This window comes from Diabrotica undecimpunctata, chromosome 1, assembly GCF_040954645.1.
Source record: "Diabrotica undecimpunctata isolate CICGRU chromosome 1, icDiaUnde3, whole genome shotgun sequence".
Lineage (NCBI taxonomy): Eukaryota > Metazoa > Arthropoda > Insecta > Coleoptera > Chrysomelidae > Diabrotica > Diabrotica undecimpunctata.
In genome coordinates, this window is record NC_092803.1 from 173,131,488 (window position 1) to 173,153,783 (window position 22,296).

The 22,296-nt window shown below is 33.2% G+C and overlaps 1 protein-coding gene across 1 annotated transcript in view; it reads left to right on the forward strand.

Annotated features, from left to right (window-relative positions):
- LOC140436408 (uncharacterized) overlaps window positions 1-22,296 on the forward strand; it is a 109,760-nt gene that overhangs the window by 43,122 nt on the left and 44,342 nt on the right. Inside the window, exons 4-10 of the mRNA XM_072525195.1 lie at window positions 2,437-2,709; window positions 4,257-4,472; window positions 7,227-7,534; window positions 8,426-8,613; window positions 11,608-11,858; window positions 19,498-19,740; window positions 21,417-21,507. Coding sequence (XP_072381296.1) covers window positions 2,437-2,709; window positions 4,257-4,472; window positions 7,227-7,534; window positions 8,426-8,613; window positions 11,608-11,858; window positions 19,498-19,740; window positions 21,417-21,507 — 1,570 coding nt within the window. The remainder of the gene's footprint in view (window positions 1-2,436; window positions 2,710-4,256; window positions 4,473-7,226; window positions 7,535-8,425; window positions 8,614-11,607; window positions 11,859-19,497; window positions 19,741-21,416; window positions 21,508-22,296) is intronic.

Here is a 22,296-nt window from a genome sequence, read left to right on the forward strand (position 1 = left end):
AAGACTAAACTGGTATAGACACCTGCAGGGAATGCCTAAAATAGATAGCAAAAAAGATAGAAAAGATAGACCAAGACGGTCCAGAAGAGTTGAAGATCAGAGATTTAAGAACTGAATATTGCTTCGACAGAAAACGCTGGAAATTAGGATTCGAGAAACGACCTAGCTGTAGAAAACTCTCCTATATATGATATGCCGTAATTGGCATGTACCGATTTTCACGCTTCCTCTTTTTCCATTAAGCTGGGTCCATGAAAAGCAGTTCTTGCCAACTCATACACCATTATGTTAACAAGTACAAATCTTACGGCTATAATACATCGGACTTACATTAATATGTACTTAGAATTTATAATATACATTGAAGATCAAAAGTACAGCTCATATTGTTACTTTCTTTATGGGTTCTTTCTTTATCTTCCATTTTGGTCATGTTCTAAAAACCGTTCTTTCGCTTAATGTGACTTTTGTAATTCTCTTTCAATTACTTACCTTTCTCCAAATCAGCTGTCTTATATTTAACACATATCTGACATTGATCTTTTTACGGGTAAAAAAGACAGCGTTCTTAAGTTATTTGGGAACTCGGCTTTCGATTCTCATTTTCGCAAATCTGTTTATACGAGGTGTGTTAAAAATACCCGGAATTTTCATCTTTTGAAAAAAATATTTATTTATTCGTCTATATTAATGTTGTCTCCTTCAAAGTAATCTCCATCAGATATTATGCACTTGTCAAAACGCTTCTGCCAATTCTTGAAACACTATTAAACTCGATCTTGGGATAGACTTTAGTTTTATCAGCGATGCGCTTGTAATGTCATCTATGCTTGTGAAACAACGGCCCTTTAAAGTTTTCTTTATTTTTGGAAATAGGACAATGTCACACGGAGCCATGCCTGGCGAATATGGAGGCTGGGCCATCAATACAGTATTGTTTTTCGCCAAAAATTCACAAACAAGATAAGTGTGAGCTGGTGCATTATCGTGATTCAAAAGGCATGAGTTGTTTTTCTATAAATCCGATCTTTTTTTTTCGTAAACGGCGTTGAACTTCTAGAAAGTACTCTTTATTGACCGTTTGAACTCATGACAAAAATTCATGGTGCGCTATGCCCTTAAAATCAAATAATAGATTGAGCATAACACCTTCACGTTCGACCGCACTTGTCGAGCCTTTTTTGGTCTTTGCGAACCAAAATGCTTCTCTGGGAAGATTGAACCTTAGTTTCGATGTCATATCCATAAACTCATGTTTCGTCACCTGTTATAACCCTTTTGAGTAAATCTGGGTCGTCGTTTATATCATTTAGTGACTCCTGACGCCACTGTTTTTGTTCAAAATTCAACAATTTTTGAACAAATTTTGCTGACACACGTTTCATACCCAAAACGTTTGAAAAAATGTCATTGCATGAGCCAATTGATATGCCAACTTCATCAGCGACCTCTGATTGTGATTCGGCGGTCGTTCATAACCATCTCTGTCACTTTTTTACGCTTTCATCGGCTCTTGATGTGCTGGGACGTCTGGCGCATTCATCGTCTTCAACGTCTTTACGGCCATCTCGGAAACGCTTATACCACTTGTAAACACGTATTTTTTATAGTATGTTTACCATAGGCCTTTGTTAACATTTCACACACTTTTCTACACTTTATCATTTTTTACGCAAAATTTAATACAAGTTCTTTGATTCATTTTTTTTTTAATAAATAAAAATCGCCCAGCTAAACCATGAATATAGCTGCAATTTTTTTATACTTTAGGAGCATGTATACCAACATAACAAAAAAAATTTACGATTAGACTCTCCAAATCCGCGGTATTTACAAATTTCGGGTATTTTTGAACACACCTCGTATAAACTGTAAATTTTTTTGCAATATTCAATTTGCAGTCAGGGTACTTCGTAGATTTTCTAGTATAGTTGGATTCCATAGTAGGAAAGCTTTCGATGTTTTTAACGACTTTTAATATCCATAAACCATATCCATATCCATAAACTTTTAAGTCAGCCTCCCTTGTTTTGTTGTAGAGTATCTTTTTATCCATTCTATCATTGCCGACAAATAAACATTCTTCTGCTTTAAAACTGAAGGCATGTTCAACTTCTTCAACAACTTATTTGCATATGTAAGTTGTTTTTATAAAAAAAGTCACTAAAGACTTCCACTCACTTATTGGCACACTCAAAGAAATATCGCTTAGAATCTGTTCGTTACTTCTTAAGAGTTCCTATTTTTGCTCTTCTTTTTTACATGAAATTAGATTTCTACAAATTATTAACTATGCGCACACACAATATTGTACTACGCTGAGAGCTAAATACACTCATCACATGGAATTTGTGTAGCTATATAGAAGAAGCCTTTATCATATATCCAAAAGATCATTTTAAATATCTATATAATCATACTTTTTCTAACTTTCAGTCGCAAGGTCTGCCCCACATAGAAAGAAACTACACGTTAAGAAAAAGGCAGAGTTCTACGTTAGACACCACTACTTTCATATGCTATACATGTTCGCTTGAATATCCTTCCAGCAGTATCCGTCTTCTATATTGTTGTCAAAATTCGGAAAAGGAGCCATATTTTCCTTTCATTCAGACTCTGAAGGCACCTCCGGGAGCAAGTCCTATTAGTCCACAGGGGATGGTGCAAGTGTGTTCAATTTGCTACAAGTCAATTCCACATAAACATCAAGTAAGTATATTTAGATAATATTGCAACGATTTTTTCGGAAACCTGCTCCCAAAAATGTCGTTTGCGTGGATAAATAAAAGTCGTTTCAATATACAAACCTTATTGAATTTCTTAAAATACAACTTTTAAAAAATTATCGTTTATAACAAATCGTCACCGTAAATTATCACTTCTCGCCAAACTGAACTCCTACTGACTCAGAACTTTCCTATTAATAATGGAACCGAACCTTGCATACTTTTATGCCAATTCCAGAATTTACTTTATTCTTCTTTTTTTGTGTATCTGTGTGTGGAGAGGTTTGACTTCGAACTATGTTCATTAGCCACATATCATTCTTCTTTTTATTCTCTTTGATATTTGGTCATTGTGTGTATTCTAGGTTGTTCTATTTTTTCTATCAGCGACGTCGCCCAATTTTCGTCTCCTGCTGATAACCTTAGTATTATCACAATCACATCGGGTTTAGAGTCACCTGTTTTTTAAATTATATTGAGTTTGTCCATTCTGGTCTTATGATAAGGGTCCGTACCTTCAGAGCTCCTACTGAAGGTATATGGCCTAATATGAAAGGTGCTTCCAGTCGTTTTTGACAGTTCTTGTTAGAAACAATTGATTTGCAGATTTGAATAAGGTACAATACGCCTTTTCTGGATTTAGGTTACCTGGTAGCAATCTGCCCAGCTCAAGTTCCATAATCAAGGTAAAGTGAAACAGCACAATGAGCTGACCCCCCGACCCTACTATCATCATCATTCTGGCTTTACAACACTGCGTGAGTCCTAGCGTCCTCAAGAATTTCTCTCCAGTCGTTCCTATCCATCGCCTTTCTCCGCCAAGCACCCAGCACCTAAGTATTCAAATCTTTCTCATGTCTTCATCAATGTTATCAAGGAACCTTGTTCTGGGTCTTCCTCTTCTTCTCTGACCAATGGGTTTATCCAGGAGCGTTTTTCTAGCTGTGTCATTTTGTTCCATCCGCATTACATGTCCTATCCACCTCAGACGTCCTATCTTAATATGTTTTATTACGATATCAGGTTCCTGGTCTATTCTATAAAGTTCGAAGTTGTATTGTCTTCTCCACACTCCATTGTGATTCACTGCTCCATAGATTCGCCTTAGTACTTTTCTTTCGAAACATCCTAACATGTTTTCATTATTTTTTGTTATAGTCCAGGTCTCTGAACCATATGTTAGGACTGGACGTACTATTGTTTTGTAGAATTTTATTTTTGTATTTGTCGATATAATTGTGGATTTAAAGAGGAGATTGAGCCCAAAATAACATCTGTTGGCCGCACAAATTCTTCGGTTTATCTCTGCCGTAGTATTATTTTCGTTTACTGCTTCGATGACGTCGTTTTCTATAACGAGTGCTCGTAGGATTTGTGGTTGCGTGCTTATTTTCATATACTTCGTTTTGTTGGTGTTTATTATTAAACCCATTTTTGTATATATATATATATATATATATATATATATATATATATATATATATATATAATTATTACTTTTCATTTTAGTTTTATTCTATTTTCTTGTAGGTATTCGGTGGTGATCCGGCGGCCATAACAGGAAACCACATGTCCGTCAATGACATCTTATTACACAATAGTAATTCTTCTAGGCCCAGTACTGTAAAATCTCCGGCTAACAGCGCAGGATCTGATATTAGATACAAACCGTACGATATCAATTCTTCACCTTCCATGTCTAACAAGAAAAAACAGGCTATTTTTGACAACAGGCAAAGTTTAAAAGTAAGTAGTAAAGTTTTACAAAAATTTCTATAATTTTAAATGTTGGATACTTAAATTACAATCGAATGGCACTAACTTCCTAAAATAGATTATTTTGATTGATTAATGGTGTTCCAATAAAAAAAATATTTATATAATATCCATTGCATACAAAAAACTATAATAACATACTCAGTGTACATGCAATTTAATTTTAAATACAATCCATCTAATTTACAAACCGTTGCACGTCATTATCTACGTCAGAGATCGAAGTTGACATAGTTGCCAAAGTATAAAAAATCCTGAATCCATTTTAAATCAAATAGGTCACATAATTATTATTATACTCTTTACAACGACTATTTAAATTCTTACGTGACATTTTTGAAATAAAACACACTAATTTTGTTCTAAAAAGGACAGATTTTATTAAATAGGTAAAAATATAAAACAAGAGGTATTCACTTTAAAATTTAAAATAATAAAGTACAAAAAGTGTCAACACCGCAACTGTCAAATAAGTGTTACCAATTTATGGCAAAATTTCACCTTCGTTCGATTACAGTTACAGTGTGTTCCGAACAAATTTTCTTCATAAAAACGCTTTATAATGCATTTATACAAATTAAATGAAACATATTGTTGTCTATTTCTTTAAGTTAACATTAATAGAAATCTTTAAATATTATTTTTACCCTTATATAATAAAATATGTCTAGTGGCTGTAATGCCAGTGTACTCGGCAAAGTGATTCTAAAAAAGAACACACCTACCGCCTAAATATTTCGTGTTGGTATCATGTGACGTCACGGGCTATGCCGCCGATGACGTACAACGGTTTGTAAATTAGATGGACTGTACATAAAATCGGACGATTTAATTTTTGCCATTTTACGAGAATTATTATTCGCGATAGCCAATTCCGACAGGGGGCGTTCAAGATTTCAAAGATGGACGATCAATTCGGGAAAACAAATCATTTTGTCATTTGATCTCGAGCTATAAAACGTTTAATATAAATCATTTACACGTGTGTTTTGCCAAAGTAAAAGTTGGAGTATGTTCTTCAAAGTTTATTTGTTTGTGATTCGAGTTTTTACATCATGGTAATTGACTCCCAAACCTGAATAAAAATAAAATTAAATGTTTGTTTTCGGACAGTATGTCTGAAACAGGGAAAGTAAAATTTACATTATCTCAATTATTTTTGTGGTTGTAAGGTCGGCAGAGATCTTTAATTGAGGGTGAGGCAGTTTTTGGAGCTGGCCACGTTATATTTTGTAAATTACGCCTTACGTTTTGTACTAATAACTTCATGAGACCTTTGGAGCAATTTAGCTGGTGGAACAACATTTTTCTTCAGTCTTCTCAATTAAGTTTCAGGTGTTAATATAAAGTAAATTAAATATAAATATATTAAAATATAAATAATATTTTAATCAACACTTACTTGGAAAGTAATCGTTCTCAGTAAAATGTAAACTGCACAGTCATGTATTTGGTTATAGGTTTGCCAATTCACAAAATGCATTGCCAAACTTTTCTCATATTCTCGTCCAGCGGAAACTTATGTATGGAATTTTTTTGTGAATTATAATAGGATGAACATTGAGGAACACTGCAATAGTTTTTTGAAGTCGAAGTCTCTGTTAATTACAATATAAACCGGTCGCTAATATGTATACAAATTAATGACAATTTCAAGGTTTTCCCGAAGTGGATGCTTTTGAAATCTACCACCAGGCGTCGCCCACTTTGCGGTTCCTCGCGAATAAACGTCATTAATTATTAATATATGACGGCTGTGAAAAAGAAGATTTTACAGCCAAAAATAAGAACTGTGAAAGCCAAAAAGAAGAAGGGGGCGGGGATTGCGACTTAGAGGGCAGGGCTTGGACATTGTCTGTGACATCAGTGGGAGGGGCTTGTGACGTCAGGGTAAGAGTGTAGGGGGTGTTCCAAGGGGCCCATATTCTGGTATTATTTATTATTAAGGATCGGACAGGTCCTTCTTAAAATCATATAAATAATTTGTAGATTAAATTACGTCAACTATTTCATTAGCAAACCATAGTTGATTCCTTATTATTAGTTGTTGGGTTGGCTTATTCTAAATTTTAACATATTTTTACAGTCATAGATTTTTAGTAGTCTAAATTGTTAATGTTAAAACCTCCAATATCATCATGATATGCTGTGTGTTCATTATTAGGGTACACATACTTCAATGCTGCATTATTTCGCTTTTGCATAATATGTCACTCTAATTTGAATCTTACACTTCAATGAATACACTTGACTTATAATTAATAGAGATATACATATCAACTCCGTGTTTGAATGGTATTGTGTGACAAGTTTTATTACATTACTGACAAAGAAGTATCCCACATATGTTATACAAGTGACCAAAGAAGCCCTTAAACATATTTTAAGTTTGTTATGTGTTGAAGTGATTAACCTTAGAAGCAAAGGAATGTTTATTGCATAGCATACTATGACTTCGTCCTTTTATACAGATATATACTATACTTACAGCTATAATAAACATTCAAGTTTAAGTTATGTGTTAAATGAAAGGGGTATTCTCCCAATTTTTTAGTGAGCGGTTCCTAATCGAATTGAAAAAAATACCCTAATCTAAAGAATAATGAAATACCATTTAAAAAAAAACATACACACAATAACCATTACAGTAGCTATAACGTCAAGTTTAACAATTAGAAAAACATTAAATTAGACCAACACTTATAGAAATATTTTTTTTTTCAGCCGATAATCTCAACACGCACTACATCTCCTTCCCCAGATCTAAACGGTCAACCCGGCAATCAAAATTATCGTTGCTACATTTGCATGGGCTTGTATACTAGAAATCAAATGGAATGGGTTAGTACTTCTGCAGAGGGTATGAACTCACATGCAATGCATTTTCCTTGTTTAAATAAAGTATCAAGATCATCGGAGAATAGTTGTATGGATTCTCACGGAAGAGTTTTGAGCTGTACTAAATGCGTTAAGCATTTGGCTCAACAGTGGGAGACTTTTGAAATTGACAGAGTTCCGCTTGAAAGACGAAGGTGAGTGAGTTAATTGTCCCTAATAATTAATGACAAAAAAGACATAAAATAAGACAGAATGACGGTATTAGATTTTTGTTTTGATAAAGTGCAGCAACAACCGTTGATACGTATTTCGACCTCCTTAAGTCTCTTCAGAACGGTATAGCCACTATGAGCAGTGGCTATACCGTTCTGAAGAGACTTAAGGAGGTCGAAATACGTATCAACGGTTGTTGCTGCACTTTATCAAAACAAAAATCTAATACCGTCATTCTGTTTTGTTATTTACTTCGTTGGAAGTACGAGAAACTGAATTCACTACGAATTTTGACTAGGATGAACGGCTTGTGGAATGCAATTTTAGATTCCCTTGCCGAGTAATTCATCCAGCTGTTTGTTTCGCAAATTTTAGGAAACACAGTGGTTAAGATTTGAATTCGGTTTCGCTAATTAGAAATCGTTTGATTTCTCTTTTTGTTTACATAAAATAAGATTTATTTTAACATTTTGTAACCGACCCTTTACTGAATAACAAAGAAAAAACATCAAACATATTACTACTCAATAAACCACTGATTTAGATCAAGAAAATGTTGATAGAATGTCAAGTTGACATTAAATTTGACAATAGATTTTTTTTTAATCTAATGAAGAATTATGTTATTAATGTTAACTAATTTACTTTTTATGCTAAGTTATTACTAATTTTTCCTAACACTATGATAACAATAATCAATATATTTTAGATATAGTTTTGATAAAGACAAGGAATACCTGTCGAAACATCAACTAAAATAAAAAGCTGTATAGTTATTTGTATCTGGTCTATGTCTAATGGTTTTTCGTTTAGCTTTACAGTAGTTTTATCTTTGATCTGTTTGTGTTAATGGTTATCTTAATCATTTTCAGGTATGACATTCCTATGCCCGAAACGGCGACGAACGGCGACCAAGGCATCCCGACACCGCCTAGCACGAACAGCGACAGAACTGTTTGTAGTAATAGCAATCCCGCTTCAGGAAGTAGCATATATTGCTTTGTATGTGGTTTACATTCAGAATTAACTCTGGCCAGAGTTTTATACAGTAAACCTCAGGGTAAGTAAGAGTAATTTATAAATGTAATTTTTATTATACTAGTTTACAGGAATCATTACGGTTACCTGTATTTGTCGATGTTTTACATCTTTTTAAATTATCAAATGGCCTGATATATAGTTCGCTTCTAAAGTTTGCCCACCAACTATTTTTTGAACAATAAAACTTTTACTATTAAATTTTTTAGTAAATGAATAATGAAGGCACTTACATTGCTAGTAGATAGACACGGTCATTTTTAGCCCAGTCTGGAGAAATTGTGACTGATCTAATCAAATTGTGACGTCCTTTACATGAGACTGACGTTATAATTTTCCAAAACTGACCTTAAACTGGACTTTCTCCATCTACTAGTGTTTTTATGATGTAACATGACGGCCGACGGGTTTTGTAAAATTATTTTAAACTGGATCATATGGCAAATACTACTTCGTTTAAATGTTATGTTCCTAGATTTTTGTTCGATTCTGTCGCGAAGTTATCGCTAGTGTTAAACTAATGTTAACTAATCATTTTCCCTAATAATTTCCATGCTGAGACTGAGACCGCGCACGCGATAGACGGAGCAGTTCTCATCCCTGACACGGCACGTCCCAATGGCTAATATGAACGTCCTATGGGTATATAGGACAAGGATCGGACCATGGACGTATAAACATAGATGTGTGTTTATACGTCCATGGATCGGATAGGATAGGTGTGCTTATCAACTGAGAAGAGGCTGCAGATATGTCATTAACTGTAAATTTGTTGATAAAAGATGACACCCACACCAGACAGTCGAACCATACTGACTCATCGTACGGTGAGAATTGTCAGCGACTACTGCACTTCCCAATCCCCAGGTATAACACATCGTACCTAGAGGTTGTATGGTACAAAGGGAAAACTATCATTAAGGGAGCGTGCGAACTCTGGGGGATTATAGCTGTGGTACTGTACGGGCGCATTAATGGCCCAGAAGAGGACTCTTCTGAGTATACACATATAAAAGGACTAAACATAAACGCGACCGCGGTTACGGACTTTCTTTGCATCAAATAGGTCGCAGTAATCCCAGTCAGGGTCCTACATTAAATCTTCGGCAGAGTAAGGCAGCTTTGTCAGAATTTAGTAGTCTTTGTCTTGGAAAACGCTTAAAAGTCAAATTTATTTTCTAGTTGACCACATTCTGATAAAATTTATTTATTTTTTATTGACATCTGTCAACAATATGATGTCATCGATATTTTTCTTAAACACCAATACATGAAATGTGATACATAATTTGAAGGCTATTGTATCATTTTCCAAGATTTTTGTGTCATTTAGGGCCGGTTGTTCGAACGCTAATCAAAACTTGATTGTAATCAAATATTTAATTCACAAATTCAAATACGTTACATTTTGAGGTTATGTTGACTGATTTATTTTATTCAATTTTATTATTTTGCGTTTTAATTTAAAATAAATAAATGTTTTTATTTACAAACCAATAATAATAATAAGCAATTTTTAATAATTTTAACAGCTGCTGTGAGGTATTTGCTTGTAATTAAATATTTTATTACAATCAAGCTTTGATTAGCGTTCGAACAATCGGCCTAGTATATATTATATTCCTAGATTTATATAATAGTATATTCCTAGATTTTTGTGTAATTCTGCACCGCAGTATCAAAATGGCGACCATTGAATTGAGAAATTTATCTTAAACTATATTATTAGAATATATTAAGGGACACAAAATTTGTCAAATTTGTTATATTGTCATTTAAGAAAAATTTGATGCCGTCACATATTTGACGGACGTCAATAAAAAAACAAATGTGTTCTATCCGTATGTGGGAAAGTGGAAAATTGAATTGACCTATTCGAGTGTTTTTCGTAAAAGCCGAATGTTACCATAGGAATAGTAGTCCATACCCCTTTTTTCAACGCAGTTATCATTTTAACCGCTTAATAGAATCGCATTAGAAATTACAGAACAGATTGAATAAAAAAAGAGTTTTCAACGATATATCAAATGTCACATAGGTGACATTTGATATATCGTGTGTTTTCTTTAAAACATTACCCATTTTACACATTTATAGTGCATATTTTTTTACGCAGTCGGTATTGAATTGTCACCATTTTAAAAAGGAGGACAGAATCGCGAAAAGTTTGGAACATGCTGAACACCACTAGAGTTTTTAAATAAAATATTATTTGCCTTATGTTTCTGTTTTAAATAACTTAAATATAACAAAATGTCGTCGGTCGGCCATTTTTGAATTTTGCACAAAGCCGTACATATGCCTTAGTTCATTTGCAAAAAATGAACCTCACTGTATTGAAACTGATGAATATTTAACTCCATTGAATTTCGTGTTCAAATAGTTTTCAGTAACTTTATTTTAAATTATGTATCTGATTAGTGAGATAAGGGTTCTCTATGTGTTCCAAATAAATTCACGTTTATTTTACAAAAGTACTTTTCCGGCAAGCAAATGCGGTAAAAATCATTTTTATGGATTTCATGATTATGTTTAGCGTTGTTTCTTTCTGAATATGTTAAGTACTTAATTACTTTAAATAAATAATTCTGTGATTATTCGTTTTGGTCTTTGGATTATAACTGAATAAGTCTGACTTCAAAATTGTTTTGTAACGCAACTTTATTACGTCCACTCATAAAGAAATTACAATGTCTTCCTATATTTTATGGGTTATTTACTTGAATCATAGTTTATTTGGCATTGAGACCATAGGTGAAAATAGTGATATTTCGCAAATTTAAAATCACTCTCATATCTCGAAGTAGTATCTTTTGATATCTGAAAATGAAGGTTCTGTTATTCTACCCATTTTTGTGCTGGGGTTGGTAGATATGCGTAGAAATGCAAAATATCCGTTTAGATATTGCGTGATATTCTTGTTAGGACTAGTGATAGATGACAGATTTAGTTACTATCCATACTTTTTAAATAATTGGGTATACAAGTAATTAACGTTTTATGTTTTTTTTTTTAGGTCGCAATGCTCCTTATTTTCCATCTTTATTAATTCATAAAAGTCATTCAAATGCAGAACAGTTAAGAGAAGACGGATCTGCTTTAGTTTGTACCTTCTGTTACCACAGTCTCGTCAGTCAATGGAGAAAGTACGAAGGTCAAGGTGCGGGTGCACCGGCCGAAAAAAGAGAATATAATACTCATGATTATTGCTGCTACGTGTGCGGCATCACGACTTATAGGAAGAGAGTGCGGGCTTTGCTTATTAAGGTAAGGATACGCGACTGTTTCTGCTGATGTATAAATTTGTCAAGGTTTGTAGAACCGTTTTTCCTAAACAAGTAACTAGTTGAAAAACTAGTTAAATTATTCAACTACACCTCATTCAAATTCGACGTGCAGTAAAAGTAAACAAAACCAGGCTATGCTACGTAAGACTCCATAGGCGTGCGGTTTTGCTTTCATATTTCCTATCAAATTAATAAAACAGTATGTAAAATTAAAGATTTGTTTACTATGAACAACGAAGATAAAATATACAATGTTAGTATTATTTTCAAGGAAATTCAAAATTAGCTTCACTACTGTAAAATAAAAAGAAACTTATGGTTTGACAAAAATAATAAAGCAGTAATTGCAACGTTGTTTTGACACTTAAACGATCGAAATCAAAACATCAAATACACTTATTTTTTAAAGTAAATTGTGTGTTAGTTCGCCTCAAAAGAAGTAACTTATTATTATGTTTTCAGTTTTTATTTGAAAAACAATAAAACTCACGTGATCCAGATTACAAATGTTACCAGAAATTGAAATCTCATTTTATATAAATTTCGTAAATTTGAATACAGATATACCTTAACTTAAAATGTTTTCATAAACGAAAATTTTGTATTAAAAAAAAATAAGGCGCACTTGGAGAAGTGCCTCCAGAAGTAAAAACTTCTTAAATTGCGTTGAAATTATGAGTATTAATATCTAAGAGCTTCCGGTTTAAACGGGGCTGCCAGTCATGAACTGAGCTCTTAATCGCACCCCATTCGTTTTTTAAGGAAAACGAAGTTTCAAACAAAAACCTATGCAAATGTCCGAGAAAATCATTCGTCAAAAATAAAAACATTCTACATATCTGACTAATAAATAAAACAAAAAACTCACAGTGTAAATTAATATTTTATTCATAATCAGAGTATGACGTGCTGCTCTCATTAACTACGTTAATTATCAGTGGTTCAACTTGAGTCTCAATGATATTGTCAAGATCCCACATCTTTTGTTCGACTTTCTGCTGAAAATGCTGTATACATTTAATAATTTAATACGAAAGCAAAACCGTATGCCAAATTTTGATTTATTGACTAAGAAGGCTTCTGGCTGAGTACAAAATAAACAACTGATCAAATCCTATCACGCGATATAGAAAATGAAAGGGAAAGATATAACGAATATATTAAGATAGAAAATCAATTACATATCTTAATAGATTCGTTATATCGTCCCTTTTCATTTGCTATGTCGCAAGTTAGGTTTCGATCAGTTGTTTATTTTGAACTTAGCCAGAGGCCTTCCTTAAGTCAATAAATCAAAATTTGTCTATAGTAAATTTATTTTCATTCATAGTGCCTTATGATAACTCGTACATAACTATACGTTCTATATAATCAAGATCCTGTGTAGTGCCATTTTGGTAGTCGCCATGTTTTTTTCTATCTTAATATATTCGTTATATACTCCCCGTTTAATAAATATCGACAACCGAGTTGAAGAAAGCGGATATTCAAAAGTGGCTGCGATCAAAAGTTTTGACAATTCAGTTCTAAAAGTCGAGCTTTTGACTATTATGAATAAACATAAAAAAAATACACTATTGTTAGCATATTGTAGATGAAATGGGTAAAGAAAAAAGAAGGTATTCACAGGCACTCGAGGTAGATTCTGAGTAAAATATTACCTAAGTTACACTTTGAGTTTTTTGTTTTATTTATTACTCAGATATGTTGAATGTTTTTATTTTTGACAAGATTTTTCTGACCTTTGCATAGGTTTTTGCTTTGAAATTTCGTTTTCCTTAAACCAACCAATGGAGTGCCATTAAGAGCTCAGTTCACGAGTGGCAACTCCGTTTCAACCTTAAATATTACGTTAAAAACATTTTTACACATTTAATGTAATTGTATTTTAATTCCGTGCATTACAATAACGGATTCACGTTATTATGTTGTTGGAAAACCTCATTCTAACATGTTTATTCAGTTATTTTCAGTTCTGTTATTCCTGTGAACGACTTATGCTACGATGTCTACTTCATATTTTCATATGTATTTCATAATACAGGAAAATATAGGTTTATACATCGTTAAAATCATGATGTGGGAGTGCCCCTCGTAACAATCATACTGTTGACGGTTTATTTATACTTACCGCAGCTCTATCTTGTATCTAACAATGTTAGATATGCCGACGACACCATGGTGATAGCAGATAGTTTAGAGGGACTTCAGAGGCTAATGGACAGAATAAACGAGTACAGTCAACAGTACGGACTAAACATTAATACCCACAAAACGAAACAAATGATTATCAGCAAGGAGAATATAAATGGGGCTCATCTTTACATTAATGGGACGCAGATAGAGCGAGTAAAACAGTATTGCTACCTGGGAACTATTATAAACGAACAGTGGAGCAATGTACAGGAAATAAAGTGCCGCATAGGAAAGGCAAGAACGGTCTTTAACAAAATGAGCGCCATCTTCAAAAGTCACAACATATCCCTAGATACAAAAATGAGACATTTGAGATGCTATGTTTTCTCTGTGTTGTTGTACGGGGCGGAGGCATGGACGCTTACAGACACCACTATTAAAAAACTTGAAGCATTTGAGATGTGGCTTTATAGAAGAATGCTGAGAATAGCATGGACAGCAAGGATCACGAACAAGGAAGTTCTAGAAAAAATGAAGAAGGAACCAGAGATTGTGTTTACGATCAAACGCATAAAATTGCAATATCTGGGACACGTTATGAGAAATCAGCACCGTTACTCCCTGCTGCAGTCTATATTGCAAGGTAAAGTCAAAGGTAAGCGAGGACCCGGTAGAAGGAGAATATCATGGCTGCGGAATTTAAGAACATGGTTTAAGAAAACCTTAACGGAGCTGTTTCGATCCGCAGCGAGCAAGGTCATGATTGCCAATATGATTTCCAACATCCGAAACGGATAGGAACCAGAAGAAGAAGAAGAATCTTGTATTTAGTGTAGAAATGTTTAGAAAGGTTTTCGAAGCCCCGCCCATTGTAACGTCAGAGGTGAGGTAGTCCATTAATAAACACAACTGACCGTTTCCACTAAACAGACTCGAGTTTCAAAAACTCGGGACTCGAAAAACAAAACGAACTGTTTCAAAACACGCCAGTCTTTAGTAAAGTTTGTGAAAAGTTGCTATTTTGTTTTATTGGATACGAGTTTGTGTTTTGTTTTGTTTTTATTTTGTCCGTTTGGTGGGAAACCGCCATTAGATATTACATTTAATTTTAAAACAATTTTTGCATATTTAATTTAATTTTATTAATTCAATGCATTACAATAACGAATTCGCATATTATGTTGTTGGAAAACCTCATTCTAACATTTATTAATTTAATTTTATCTTTGTTATTCTTCTGATCATAAAATATAAATGATAACATTTATTATAAATATAAATGAATAAATTCAAGCACTGTAATTCCCTGACGCACGCCCTGGCTAAAATATTATCACTAGAACAACAGTGGTCCAATTAAGTTATAGCAATTCTTCCGCGTACAGGGACTACTAAATGATATGGTATGCTGAGTTTCTTATACGATGTCTATTTATATAGTTTATGAGGTGGATATTATGTACGTTTATACATTATAAATCGTGATTTGGGAGTGCTCCTCGTAATATTCATAATGTTGATAACGTGTGTTGGTTTGTTTACTGCTACTGCATCTTTAAGATAAATTTGGTGTAGTTGATTGTTTAACAGTAGTTTCAAGTAAGAGAGTACATAAACAAACATATGGGCTATTATCGTTTATGTATTTATGTATTGAAGTGAAAGAAACTAATGTATTATATATTTATTATAACTTGAAAAATAAATTAAACAATACAAATAGTAAAATGTCCAATTAATTCATCAAAAATACACCACTTAGGTCATCTTTATCGGTTTCTTTTTCTTGTACTGTTCTATCCCTCTAAATCTTTTTGCTAAACCCGATTTTAGTAATTGTACTACGTCAGATACTATTGATGTAAGGTTACCTTTTTCTAAAATATTATTGCAAGATTCTTGCAGGCAGCGTAACATAACAATAACTGAACTGCCTTTCAAATATTTTTGGCCACTCATTGTACTTATTATTTCTTCAAAAGGCTGTAAAATTTGGGAAAGTTGAGAACAAATATTCCAGTCTTCATTATTTAGATTTGGCAAGTCTGTATTAACTAATACCAATGTGGAACGGATTGACTCTTCCAACTCTTAAGTTTCCACGTCTTGGATTGGCCGTTTGGGAACTTTGTTATGTTGTAATTGATACTTTAAAAGCATTTCTGAAGATAAGGTACTTTTTTGGAAATGTGTTTTTTTGTCGAAATGTCGAAAAAAAAAATGACTTTTTTATTTTATCTATTTTTACTCGACAGCATTTAAGTGCGTCCTTCACCAATAAATTTAACGTATGAGCAAAACAATTTAAATGTTTCCATTCCACAACATCTTTAATAGCTTTGACCATATTTGAGGCATTATCAGTTACTGCAAAATTTACTTTTCCTTTTAGACCCCAATGATTAATAATTTCACTAATTTCAAAAGCGATGTTTTCTGAATTATGGTTTCCAGAAAAATGGCAGCAGCCTAATAAAACCGTTTTAAATTTTTAATTTTCTGTTAAATAATGTCCTTTTAATGCGATGTAACTCCAGTTACTCCAGATGTCCAGAGGTCAATAGTAATACAGATATTTTCTACTTCTTTAACAACTTGTGCTCTAATAATTTGCTCAGGTTTTATATAACATTCCTGAAGTAATGAACCTGACAAAGTTTTTTATCCAGGAATCCACCTTGCAAACTTTTTAAAAGCTCGTTCTTCAACTATTGAAAACGGATGAAACGAGTATTTGCATAGGTTTAGTAAATCCATATCTATTTGTATCTTTTGTTCTAAACTAATCTTTTTCTGAATAGAAGTATCCATCACCTTTTGACGCTTGGGTGGCGGTGGCAGTATGTCAGTACTTGTAGTAGAAGTAGTCGGAATGGACAGAAATGCATCAGGAGAAATTTCAAGCATTGCAGTATTCAGAAAGTGCAGCATAAAAGCTGCATCTTCTACAAATGTGCATTTTTTGAAAATAAAATTATTATTCTTATACTAGGTAAATAATTTTGACTAAGAAAAAGACTTCTTAATTGAATATTTACAATAAATAAATCCTTTGGCGAACTATCAATAAAGATTTGAAATCGAAAATGCAGATCAATCGAAAATCGAAACTCATTCATTAATTAGAATACCTAGTTATTTTATTTTCAACGTCAATCGATCGCCCGACTGTCCAATGTCCCGAAATAGTCGCATGTTATTTTAAGTTTTGTAGTAGTCTCTCAGATCATCTAATCGTCCTCGTCGACGTTAAGTGTTCGTTGCTCCTGTGTTTACGTCTACACAAAACGTAGTTTTTTTGAATCACCCATCAACTAGTTGGCTTACCAGTGAGAAACCGTAGATTCGTTAACGACAAATAAGGATTTAAAATGCAGGGATTTTCTGATAAAAATGAAGCTAAAAAAACAAAAAAAAAAAAGAGTTAAAAAGCTGGTTACTTCTATAATTAAAGAAAAAGAAGATTGTACTATTGAAAATCAACCAGTACAAGAAAAAGAAACCGATAAAGATGACTAAGTCCTTGTTGTATTTTTGATGAATTAATTGGACATGACTCATCTAAACGTACATCTATAAAGAGAGCTATAAAAGAAGTTGGCATGTATTTGTCTGATGCTATATTACCCAGAAAAAAATTCAAACGGAGATTGGAACTGTCCATTACAGTGGTGGAAAAACCATCGCCATGTATATCATAACTTAACCACTATATTCATAAAATATTGTAATATTGTAGCAACATCTGTCCCTTGTGAACACATGTTCAAAATCTGGTTTAATTTTAAATAAAAGAAGAACACGGTTAACAACAAGTAAAGTGGAAAAACATGTTTTTAAATGTCAATTTAGACGATTCACGATTTAATAATAATGTGTGATGTAAATGTAAGTACTATTTACTATTTGTATTGTTTAATTTATTTTTCAAGTTATAATGAATATATCCTTCGTTAGTTGCTTTCACGTCAATACATATAAACATAAACGATAATAGCCAATATGTTTGTTTATGTACTCGCTTATTTGAAACTACTGTTAAACAATCAACTAGTTGAATAATTTAACTAGTTTTTCAACTAGTTACTTGTTTATGAAAAACGGTTCAGTTTCGTTAACGATAAAAACGTACATGACCCACCTCTAAAATACATAGCATAGCGTTCAATCTGAATCCTTTGTTTTATTGGAAATTAGGTTACAATTTCGTCAAATAATAATGCGAATCAGTAGCACACCTACAATTTTCCTCTGGGGGGGGGGGGGGTTTTGGTTGGGCACCGAAATTTTTTTATGATGCTACCTCCATTTTGAGTCCTTAAAATGTGTAAGTAACAGTGTCGGAATAGAGCCCTAGGAGGGGGGGGGGCTTTAACCCCCCAAAACCCCTCCTTGGGTTCGCCACTGATTCGAATGTAAATTTCTCATTGATTTAAGAAATTTTGTACCAGTATTTGTGTCAATTTGTTTTTAATATCATCATCCAGTTTTGAATGGCAATATAACCGCACCACTGATCGCCAATTTTTTTTAATCAATTCAATGTTTTAATTAAAATATGTAATATGGCAACCTTGCCGCTGTTTCTTAGGTATAAGAGTGATCGGAAATAATCGTCTCACTAATGGGCGTCTATGAGAAATGTGGAGGGGAGAGCAAGGGGAAATATGATTGTTTTCTTTGTCTATTCGCTGAAAATACGATTTTATATCTGTGTTAGATATCCTGTTAAATTCTACCATACCGACCATAAACTTTTACCTATACTGTGTGTAGTATACCGCAAGGTTACTACAGCCGTCTCGATTTTTCGAGTCACGCTAAATAGGATTTCGGGCCCGTGCAAAACATCATACCGAATGATAAGAAGTATTCACTTCAAATAGAAAGACAGTTACGATTTAATTTCAATACAGAGCACCACCATTCGCTTATACGTATGGAATCATCAGAGTGAACTCTATGAATGAAACCACATATTTCTGTCATATTAGTAATTATTTAAAAATAATTACACACAGACGCTACAGCGACATCTATTAAAATGATTCATGTTATGGAATGTAAATTATGAATTCCTCATGTCTGTTCTTTTAACGTCTGTTTGCTTTAAAAATTATAGAAAGTACAGATATGTGCAATTTCCTGAACAGATTTTAAACGTAAGAAATCTCCGGATTTCGATTGATTTTAAAATAAATTAAACCAGAATATTTACATTTTATTCCTTAATCAACATACAAATATTTTAGCAAAAAACAACAATTAGCTGACAACATTGCTCAATAGAAGGGAAATAAGATAACCATGTCTCCTTCTTAGTGGCTCAAGGTCGTGGTTCAACTCAGCTTTGCGATATAGTACTGTATGCATTTGATCATTTTTACTAGCCTGCTTCAAATAATATAAAACCTAATAGTTTGATTATTTTCGTAGGCAATATTTATGACGTGTCTCATATTCTTATGTTTATCACTTTTCAGGATTTTCCGTTTTTGAAATTCCATCCGCAGCCCGAACACTCCCTATTATTAGAAAACAGCGATTACGCCGTCGTATGCCTCGATTGCTACGAAACGCTTAGAACTCAAAGTTTAGAATATGAAAGGTGGGGACTGCCGCTCGACAAACGACAGTACAACTGGATCACCCAGCCGCCGCCTCCTGAAGATAGTCCGGAAGCAATGGTTGCTAGGTTACCGAGCGGCCAACGCAGTGACAAAGTAGTAAGTAAATTTAAGTTACATAATTTATAATCTGTAAGTAATTCATTGAATCTTTTGGTCTGTTTTACAATTTGACGTGACTATAAGTCAATATGAAAATACTATGACGTTTTCATGATTATTTTCTAAAGCTTAAATTCTTGATGGATGAAAGACTTAATGAATGACGAATCTTTTTGGTCCGATGATGTAAGCGTCTACATCATGATTTGTTAATAAAAAATCGCTATTTGTATGCTTCATCAGAGCGGCCGATACACGGATAATCTAAACAAAATAAGGTTCTTCTTAACGTGCTTTATCAAGTCGCCTTGACGTTGGCTATTAACACGGCAAGACTTTCCATGTCTTGACTATTTTGAACAGTTGTTCGACTCACTGAATATTGGTCCATTATTTATCATTCTGTAACCACGAGGCTTGTTTCTACCAATTTCCCTATGCCCTTCGATTTTACCCATTATAATCAGTCAAAGAATACTATACTCTTTTCAACCCATTTCACGCTATTCGCTGTGTGCAAGGACTTGATGTGCAAATGAGTGCAGATGATTGTGCAAACCTTGACTTTTTATTAGCGCATTTCATAAGTACTATCATTGAAGAAAATGGAATTTCGCAAGTGTTGTATTAGAAATTGTAAAAATACAACAAGAAATAGTCAATTACAGTTCTATTCGTTTCCAAATTATAAGCAAAAATTAATGCAAAGAGAAAAGTAGATTTCTAATATAAATCACAATAATTATTGTCTTATTATTGACTTATGTTTTTTTTATTTGCAGTTTACTAAAAACTTCGCTGATCTATGACACTATGTGTCGCTCTTCCGAAATGTTTACATTTTAATAACCTCTGTCTTTAATGTTGAAATGATGAAATCTAAACATAAAAAATATACTTACCCATTTTTACAATTAAAATTATATTAAGAAAATTTCGTAAAGTCAAATATTGATATAAATTACACTATTTATTGTATTAAATAAACAAGTTTATTTATTATCATTTAGGTCATTTTATTTGCAGTTTAAATAAGAGTAATATATTAAAAGCGCTTATAATTTCGCTGATCTACGACACTTGGTGTCGCTCTTCCGAACTTGCACATAGCGAATAGAAGATCACGAAGAGTGATAGTCATATAGAAAGTGATAGAGAGCAACTTTTACATATTTTACGATATTCCAAGTTGTGCAAAGCACGTTTATAGATTCTGTCTGAGTGTAGCTCTTCCTGTCTAAACATGTAAGTTATTAATATTCGTAAGTCAAAATTTTCACGCTGCTTTTTCTTAAAGTATAAGTAAATCTCAGACCTCAAATGAAAATAAAGATGATATGAGACCTATTTCAGTGGAAAAACACAACTCGAACGAAAATAATATGTCTATGAATTCCTTAAATAATTATCCAATATTGGATAATTTAAAATCTGTCTCAAAAAATATAATTCCCCAAGCACTTGATGAAACTTGAAATCAAGATACTGAAAATTACTAAACACCGTTTGATAATGTCAACATCATATTTACTATTTTTCGAAGAGGCGAAGCAAAGAGTATCATTTCAACACATTTCTTTATATTTGAAAAACATATAGTTTCCTATATCTCTACAATTCTAAAATTTCTATCTGACTATAGTTTGTAGAATAATAAAATTTTCTTGTTTCAGGTACCTCCAACGTTTGTAGCCAAACCAAATAAAAGAAACCATTCACCAAAAACTATAGAAAAGAAAATTGCAAAATCCGATATGCGACCCGGTAAGTTTTCCAGTCTTTTTATTTTTTTTGTTGCATTAGAATATGTTTAGAACAGTTCATAGAACTCTTAATTAAAAAATATCAAATAAATCGGTCTAGTGCGAATCCTAGCTATTAAACATCGTTAGGATTCACAACAGCTTCGCTGTGGGCTTTTTAAAACAGCTCCAAAAATCTAAGTTGACACGGTGTGAAGTAATTTGGTGCCAACGTTTGAAAATTTATCTTCCAATCACCAAAAGAAAATTTTTCAGGTTTGAGTCATAACTTGATGCCTTCACTCTACATTAAAATCTTGAAAAACTGCAAGAGTTCTACACTTGTTTATCGATTTTAAAGTAGCATAGAACAACCTTGCAAGACCAAGCCTATACAGTCCCATGAATGTACTAGGTATAGAAAACGTTATTTGAGATGCCAGTTTAGGCAGAAGAGGAAATATATTTAATAAATCAATCATTAGCATGCGCTTACGACTTGGTATCACGAGAACCAGGACAAGGATAACAGAAATCCTAACAGGGAATGGGATTACATACAAACTCAAGTGAATCTGAGTCCAAGTAAAACTCGAGTAAAATTCGATAAATCATGCCTATCTGATTAAAAAAAAAGATACTACGCAAACTCTTTGGAACTGCTTATGCAAACGGAACATGAAGGCACAGATACAACTTTGAGTTACATAATCTACACTGGACAGTACAATCAAATGTGATAAAAAAGAATCACAACTGAGCCACCCGTTGGTATGAGGAAACTGAGTGGCCCTAAGCTCAGAAACATACT